Source organism: Drosophila santomea, chromosome 3L, assembly GCF_016746245.2.
Source record: "Drosophila santomea strain STO CAGO 1482 chromosome 3L, Prin_Dsan_1.1, whole genome shotgun sequence".
NCBI lineage: Eukaryota > Metazoa > Arthropoda > Insecta > Diptera > Drosophilidae > Drosophila > Drosophila santomea.
This window is the reverse complement of record NC_053018.2, coordinates 10,556,269-10,565,285: the sequence shown is the minus strand read 5'-3', so window position 1 is coordinate 10,565,285 and position 9,017 is coordinate 10,556,269. Positions and strand designations below refer to the sequence as shown.

Genomic DNA, 9,017 nt, shown 5'->3' with positions numbered 1-9,017 from the left:
GCGTGCTCGCAACATTTTTGCTGTTGCGAACGATTTGCGGCGAAAGTTGGCGTGCCGTTATTTTAATTGCAACAGGTTGCCCGGTAATTTGTCTGGCACTCGTAAATGTTGCGACGCTAATTGCCGGCAAAATCTTAGAAGTAACACAAAAAATATGTCCCACAACAATGGTAACTGTGACAGCAGCAACAACAATGTTGCAAACACGTGTGGGTCGACAGTTTTCCACACATTTTCCATGACTCCTAAAACTGATTTTTTTTGGCTGAGCGCTAACGTCCGATACCGCAGAATTCCACTCCCCAAAAACCATATCCGCCCCTTCGGAAAAACGCCTCCTCCTTGTGGCCCTTTTGGCCATGTACATTAACCTGTCAACGTGGCCAAGTTTGCAACACATTTAGTGGCCGGCCCGAAGGCACAAGTTCAGAACTAAGCACTATCTACACTGACGGAAAAGTGGCAAAATATATAAGGTTAAAACGAAAATTATCCAGCACTCTCAAAATAAATATATAGTATAATATAATATTAATAATATGTAAAATAATATATTTGTGCTACCAAAAAAGCAAAAGAAATATTTTAAATGGAAACACAAATACTTCATAGCAAGGAAATGTGTGTAAGCGCACTTAATGATGGCTCTTAATGATGATCTGCTGTCAGAGTTGTTCTGTCTTGACTTTTCAGTATATACAATTGTGTGCCTAGTTTTTTGTCACTTTAAAATGTAATGTTTACCGAATTTCTTCTGGGTCCCAGAATTAATGGCAGTGCATCGTAACGCGCAGCAACTAACTCCATCGCCGTTCCGTTCGCGGCTCTAATCTATAAGCAGTAATCAAATTTCAGCTCGCAGCTACCAACTTGCAGCGTACGTGGCCGCCACAGCCCGTAATTATGCAACACATGTTCAATGCAACAATTGGCCATAATTTAGTCAAAGGTAATTGAGTAAGCCCCAGTCCGAAAAGCCCGGCTAACGCCAGGCCGCGGGTCCGCTCTATCATTATGCGGTCTCCAAACTGAGCGGCCAGGGAACTCTGGCAGACAGACAAAGCCGGTCCCTCCCATCGGGTACGCACAGTAGTCCGGCTGAAAGTACAGGCCAACCTTGATTGACGACCACAACGAGGATTGAGTGATGGAGCCCGCGATGTGATGGTGGTTCAGTGGTGCGGCGGTGCGGCGGTAGTACGGTGGTGCAGTAATGCATCCGAGGTGGTGGTGGTTGCCACTGGGCGCCTGCCTGCCTTGTTTATTTATTTCTAGTTAGTCGCATTATCTTGCTGGACTGTTATTTAATTGTATGGCTCGATTGGATGAGCATCAAGCAGCCACCTGATTTAATGTGCACTGAGCGAAATTCGTTTAAAGCTATATAAATAAGCAAACATTCATGTTTATGCCGTAGTAATCAGGGATATCTGTTTCTAAACATTCAATTCATAACAATAAATATTTGTTACTTAAACTGAAAACATAAACAAATAAAAAAAAAAGTTTCATTTATATTTTTTGTTTGTGATGCTTGTATTTCTTACAAACGCAGTTTTTTTTATCAGTGCGTTTCAGCAACTCGACAGAAATGTGTGGAAATTCTTGGTGCTCCATCGTATCCTTCACTCCATAATAGCTCTAGTTAATGATTGTGGCCAATGTGAGCTAAGCGCTTGACTATCTGGTATCAAGGAAGATAGAAATTGTTGTTTAATTTGCGGAAATTGTTGGCAAAGTGCCGGCACAAAATAAAACGTACAAAAAAAAAAGGAGCGTACAAAAAGAGAAGGTTAAGGTGAAGAAATATGTGGCATATTTAGTTCAATAATTTTGCATTTCCGCCGGCAATTGGAATTTATCCCACAAATCGGAACCCAGCTACAATATTTCCATGCCACCCACACAAAAACGCCTTGGGCCCGCCCACAGAACCGCCTTCCTATAGCTTGTATCTGGAATCTATTATCTATAACCTTGCGCCGATTTCTCAAACAAACAAGCACACTAGTGCACACACACACATAGACACAGAACATTGCCCAGCAATTTGGTTGGCAATTTTTGCGGTACAAAAATTATAAATTAAGTACTAATTACATGGACAACTACAACAACCATAAACAGCAAACGAGAAATGTTGGGAAAATCAAACGATTTGCCGCTTATAATGTTCGCTACGGCCACGCCCACCAAATGCTCAATGTGTGGGCGTTGCACTAATGAACACAAAAATGGAGAAAAAATGGAAATATCGAAAGATTTGTGTAGCAAATGGGAAAAATGTGAAGCACAGTAGAGCTTGCCATATGAAAACGATTTCATTGGCAAATGCATATAGTGATTAAATGTATTTATGTCGCAATACAGATGTTATTACCTTCAGTATTTTATTGTTGAATTTTAATTATTTGTTATTGGGATGTAAAAATGTTAAACAGCTAATAGTTAAACTGGCTTTTGATTTATTTGTCTCAGTAGTAAACATAAAATCTAAAGTGGTGCTTATGTAAAAATATAAAAATCTAAGACCCTGAAAGCATATAATTTATGTAATTTTTTACCATTTGTAGTTTATTAAATTAATTAAATTTGTACAGGTTTTCAGTTTGCTAACATATTCATTGTTCACTATGATTAAATTTACTTATAGGCGTTTTAAAGTTGGTATATTTACTAGGCATTGAATCCATTGAAAGGTAGGTTTCTTTACTGTATTGCAATGCATGGATGCCACATTTGATTGGTCGTTGTTGCCGTTCGTTGTCGCTGTCTTGAATGGGTGATAAATTATTTCCCGCCATTTACATAAATGCTTTGAATGCATTAATTAAAGTCCAAATGCCCTGACTCCCTCGTGCTCCATCCAATCCAAGTGCCACCCCACGATGACGCCCCCTCCCAGAATTTCAAAGACTGCAGTTGTCGATCTAATCAATTGTATTTTATTACTGGGCCGGGCCCATAGAGAAGCCATTATACCATTACACCAATGCGATTAGCGAGTCGGCCTTATATGTGCGAGTATCTGTTCTGTATCTTTTGTTTGGCGTATCTGCATCTGGGGGATTCAAATATATTGTATATGCACAAGTATGTTGGCCATTTTAAGTGGCTGCCGCCTAATTGTTCATAAAAGTCAACAGTCAATAGCTCTTTATGTTTGCGCTTGAAATTTATATTTATTTATTGTTATTTCTGTTTGCCAGTTTGGCGTTTATGCAGCTTCATAATTTTTTTTTTTTTTTCATTTTTGCAAGGCATTTTTACCCATTTGGATTGTGCTTTTCGCATTCTGCAGTAGCCATTGGAAATGAGTTTTGCCTCTTTGAATTCCAAGGTCTGCCATTCCTTACAATTAGCAACTGAATTTATGAGCGATTTCAATTTCAATGCGGTTCATTTGTTGCTTTTGCCTGCCTTGGCTGATCACTTTTATACGCTAACGAGTTTCTGGCCAAAAGCCACTGCAGCAGCGAACTTAAGAATAACAATGACAACCGTCTTAAATAACAAAGCCATAATCACTGACAGCATTTGAGACTAATCAGAGCAGCGTGTCAGTCAACACTTAATAATTTTAACGCATAAGTGCAATATTTGTGTACTTTACAAGTATTTCAATTAGGTGTCTGCATTTTTTATAATACTTTTTTTAAAAAATATGACTTTGATTACAATATACAACTGCTGAACATTAAATAAAAAAATGTATCAAAAAAATATAATAATATATAGAAACTATTGGTTTTTCTAGGTATAGTGATCATCTTGCAATTTAAAAAAACTACATTTATCACCGTTTAAATTGAATGGGAATCACTCACTGGCACATACCATCTGGCTGACATAATTCACTTAGATCACCGCCCAGTTTAGCGCCCATTTATGCAATCATGTAATTTTATTAACAATATCTATGACATTTAGCAATTGTTTGGTCACGTTAGAACTGCCGAAGCCAGACCGCAAACAATTACGTTTACGTGGTCGTGGTCAAAGGGGCAATTTGGTAGATGCTGCGATAAGCAGTACACTGGAAGAAAGAGTGTCACAAAGCACTGATTGAGTCATACAATTTAATTTCAAGTAGCTTTAATGTAAGTCATCAATTAAATAAAACCCAAACATAATAATTTATATGTAGTCGATCTTGGTTCTACCCTAAGCAGGTACTGAAATTCTTTCAGTGCACTCACCCGCGCACGACTTGCTCTTGGACTTCGACTCCAACATCGCCTCTGACTTCCACTTCAACTTTAACTTATTGACAATGCAATGTAATTGTTTCCGATAAACATCTTGACCAGGCCTTAAAACCGCCAAGTCTCTTTACCGCGGCATTCAGTGTCCTTTTTCGGGCAGGACGGCATCATGCCTCGCTGGCTGACTTTCTTATATATTATCCTGCTCTGTGGGAGATCCAAAAGCTGGTCCGCCAGAGAAGTAATACATCAGCTTAATCATGATCAGCGGCTACAGCTTAATATTTACTTGGATTGCAATGACGTGGAACTACAAATCGGTCAGGAAGTGCCGAATTTATTAGTAAATAGTACTGAAGAGCAAAATAAACTATTGGGTAGATTCAGCTCACACTCTTTGATCATTGCGTGCTTTAAGGATTCCACAAGAAATCGAACTCTAAATGGAGTAAAGGAACTGCTCTGGGGACTTCAGTACTTACCCATGTTATTTGTCGTAGAATCCTACATGCATTCTTATTTTCAACAAGCTCTAAGTCTGGGTTTCATTCATGTGCTGGCCTTGAATTTAAGTAATGGATCGCTTTACACCTATAAGCCATATCCGAAAGTCGAAATTCATAAAATTGAAGATATGAAAAAATTCTATAAATTGACAAAACTGAGAAACCTACAAGGACAGGTGGTTCGCACCTCTGTGGAAACGATGACACCTCGATGTTTTCGATATAGGAACCGTAATGGTGAATTGGTATACGCTGGTTATATGTACAGGATGGTTAAAGAGTTCATCGAAAAATACAATGGCACAGAGGAGCATATATTTGATGAAGTGGACACCATACCTTATAAAGAGGGCTTGAAAGCACTGATAAACGGCGAAATAGATATGATGCCCCGGATAATACATGACTTGGAATGGAGCTATTTCTACCGAAGTCATATTTTATACAACATTAAGACCTACATCATGGTGCCTTGGGCCGAACCCTTGCCAAAAAGTCTGTACTTTATAAAGCCATTTCGCAGCACAGTTTGGATTACAATCATGGTGAGCTTTGTCTACGCCTCAATCGTCATCTGGTGGATAAGATATAGACAGCTGGGAAATTCTTCTCTATCGCGTTCTTTTATGGACGTCTTGGAGCTATTCTTTCAGCTACCAGTGAACAAAATATGGCACTTTAATATGGGAACGCAGCAGGTTATTAGTTTTATTGTTCTCTTCATAGTTGGATTTATGCTGACCAATCTCTATACCGCTCAGTTATCAAGTTACTTAACTACGGGCTTGTTTAAAAGTCAAATCAACACCTTTGATGATTTATTCCGTGAAAAGCGTAGATTGCTAGTGGAAAGTTTTGACGCTGAAGTACTGCGCAACATGACCAAATTAAAAATTATACAAAAGGAATTTCAGAGCATTATATTAGTAACCTCAATAGAGGAGGTCTTCAAGCATCGCAAGAGCCTAAATACTAGTTATGCCTATGAGGCCTATGAGGATCGCATTGCATTCGAACTATCTCAGCAAAGGTATCTTCGAGTGCCCATTTTCAAGACATTAGAAGAGGTGTACGACCAGCGGCCTGTATTTGTGGCACTTCGACATGGATTACCGTATGTGGAATTATTTAACAATTACCTTAGGCGCATATATGAATCAGGCATTTGGATTAAGTTGCAGGAAGACTCTTTCCTCGAAGGAATTGCTAGTGGTGAAATCAGTTTTCGTATATCCCAATCCCGTGAAATCAAAATATTCGACAAGGAATTTTATTTCTTTGCCTATATTTTACTGGGAATGGGGTGGTGTTTCAGCACTGTCGCATTTCTGTTGGAAAGATTGAGATTCAAATATTCAGTCTCAAATGTTTTACAAGAACAATAGGACAAAACAAGAGAGAACGCTATAGTCGAGTTCCCCGACTATCTGATACCCGTTACTCAGCTAGTGGAAGGGAGAAGGAGAGTCTTAAACACAGTTTTTGGCGGTTTGTAGGCGTTATAGTGGGCGTGGCAGAAAGTTTTTTGGCAAATCGGTAGAAATTTACAAGACTAATACAAAAATGAAAAAATATCAAAACATTTTTCAAAAGTGTGGGCGTAGCAGCTTTGGGCGGTTTGTGGGCGTTATAGTGGGCGTGGCAGAAAGTTTTTTGGCAAATCGATAGAAATTTAGAAGACTAATACAAAAATGAAAAAATATCAAAACATTTTTCAAAAGTGTGGGCGTGGCAGCTTTGGGCGGTTTGTGGGCGTTAGAGTGGGCGTGGCAAAACTTTTTTTGACAAATCGATAGAAATTTACAAGACCAATACAAAAATGAAAAAATATCAAAACATTTTTCAAAAGTGTGGGCGTGGCAGTTTTGGGCGGTTTGTGGGCGTTAGAGTGGGCGTGGCAGCATGATTCGACAAACTTGCGCTGCGTCTATGTCCCTGGAGTCTGTATGCTTAATCTCAACTTTCTAGCTTTTGTAGTTCCTGAGATCTCGACGTTCATACGGACAGACAGACGGACAGACGGACGGACAGACGGACAGACGGACAGACGGACAGACGGACAGACGGACAGACGGACGGACAGACGGACATGGCCAAATCGACTCGGCTATTGATCCTGATCAAGAATATATATACTTTATATGGTCGGAAACGCTTCCTTCTGCCTGTTACATACTTTTCAACGAATCTAGTATACCCTTTTACTCTACGAGTAACGGGTATAATTATACGAATATTAATAGCAATCAAAGAATCTATTATCGTAAAAATGACTGTACTAATGCAATCCAAAGAGAATATAATGAATAAGCACTGCTTACATAAAGTATAGAACGCATCTTTTATTTCTCCTAAATGGAGGCCATAAATATTCAGAGTAATAAATAAAATATTGTATAAAGCTTCAATGCACATAAGCATCATGACTTGTATTTTTATGACTCGTTCGTTTTACGTATTCAAATTGGAAGTTCCGCGATGGATTAAAGAAAATACTGTAATCAAATAATGTAACAATGATGGGGTAGTCAAACACGGCCTATAAAAGTACGTCGAAGCAGAGGATTTCACAGAAATTGCAATGGAGTTACTTTACCTGAATACGCTTCAAAGCCTTTTACTAGTTGAAGGAAATCGCTTGGGTCAAACAGTTCAGGAACTTAATAATATTTACCAAACGGAACTCAACGTGTTTTTAGAGTTCGGCAATGGTGCAGACATTTTGGAACCAGCCCAAAGGACTTCTGTACCCACTCTTTGGATTAGAAATCCTGAAAATCAGAAGGTTCTGCAAGGAAACTTCAGTAGTTCCAGCCTTACCATTTTGTATCTGGAAGATGAGCACCTGGATCGAGGACTTCACTATCTTGTAAATTGGTTATGGGAATATCATCACCTCCAAGTGCTAATATTTTTTAACGGAGGATCTTATGACAAACTTATACAAATATCCAGGCGATGTTTCAATGAAGGTTTAGTGAATATACTTGTAATGCTGCTGGACTCGGAAGGACTCTACACCTTTATGCCATATCAAGGTTTGACAATTTTGAGCTTAAAAAGTGTTAAGGAGTTCTATGATTATTCCGAAAAGAAAATGGATTTTAATGGATACAACATCACAAGTGGTCTTATAATGGGAGGAGCTCCTCGTTGCTTCTCTTTTAGAGATCGTCAAAATCGATTAATTCTATCTGGATATATGCTTCGAACGGTTGTGGATTTTACAAACCATTTCAATGGATCCCTTAAGTTGATAAATGTGGTAACTGTAAATGATGCTCTTGAACTTTTAGCAAATCGTACAATAGACTTTTTTCCATTCCTAATTAGACCGATGGAAAGCTTTTCAATGACCAATATCCTTTATCTGGAAAATAATGGTCTACTAGTGCCCACATCACGACCCTTACCAAACTGGGTTTATTTAATCAGGCCGTATTCATTCGACACCTGGATAGCCTGGCTAATAATGCTAGTTTACTGCTCCGTGGCTTTAAGGATTTTTTCAAGAGGACAAATAAGCCTAAGCGATGCATTCTTAAAAGTTCTTCGATTGGTTATGTTTCTCTCAGGTAGCAGAGATATGGGAACTCGACCAACAACTCGTCGCCTGTTCTTATTTCTCATATTAACAACTTCAGGATTTATATTTACCAATCTTTATTTGGCCCAACTATCGAGTAATTCGGCCGTAGGGCTTCATGAAAAACAAATAAATTCTTGGGAGGATCTCGACAAATTCGATGGCATTTGGCCCTTGATAGATTTTGATATAACATCTAATGAAAAACTTATCCCTGATCGTACGGATTTGCTAAAAAGAATGGTTCGCACTTCAGAGGCAAACGTTGAATTATATCGAATGAATCTAAACACAAGTTGTATTAATTCAGCATATTTTGATCGCCTTGAGTTTTCTCTTTATCAGCAGAAATTCCTAAGACTGCCCATTTTACGGAAATTTCCACATATCCTCTACCAGCAACCTCTTCAGACTTCCGCTGCATTTGGACGTCCCTACTTGCAGTTGTTTAATCGGTTTGTTAGAAAAATATTTGAAAGTGGAATTCTTCTGAAAATGAAGGACGATGCCTATCTACATGGAATTCAAAGTGGTTTGCTAAATTTTGCATTTCGGGATCGGTATTTGGAAGTGAAATCAAATGATGTGGAATATTATTACCTGATTGCTGGATTGTGGTTTGGTGGTTTGACTTTGGCTACAGTTTGTTTCCTTGCTGAATTGCTTATTGGGTCGACTAAAATAAAAGTAACTATATATCGTGTAAAACAAAATTCATAA

At 38.6% G+C, this 9,017-nt stretch overlaps 2 protein-coding genes across 2 annotated transcripts; both read left to right on the top strand.

Annotated features, from left to right (window-relative positions):
* The first annotated feature begins 4,374 nt into the window (after positions 1 to 4,374).
* LOC120447701 lies at positions 4,375 to 6,096 on the top strand. The gene has a single exon (XM_039629229.1). The coding sequence runs from the start codon at positions 4,375 to 4,377 to the stop codon at positions 6,094 to 6,096; it is 1,722 nt and encodes a 573-aa protein (XP_039485163.1).
* A 1,196-nt stretch (positions 6,097 to 7,292) lies between these two features.
* On the top strand, positions 7,293 to 9,017 carry LOC120447700. The gene has a single exon (XM_039629228.1). The coding sequence runs from the start codon at positions 7,293 to 7,295 to the stop codon at positions 9,015 to 9,017; it is 1,725 nt and encodes a 574-aa protein (XP_039485162.1).

Bases quoted from the DNA above. Each gene is read 5' to 3' on its own strand.
- LOC120447700 (XM_039629228.1), top strand. From the start codon at position 7,293: ATGGAGTTACTTTACCTGAATACGCTTCAAAGCCTTTTACTAGTTGAA.
- LOC120447701 (XM_039629229.1), top strand. From the start codon at position 4,375: ATGCCTCGCTGGCTGACTTTCTTATATATTATCCTGCTCTGTGGGAGA.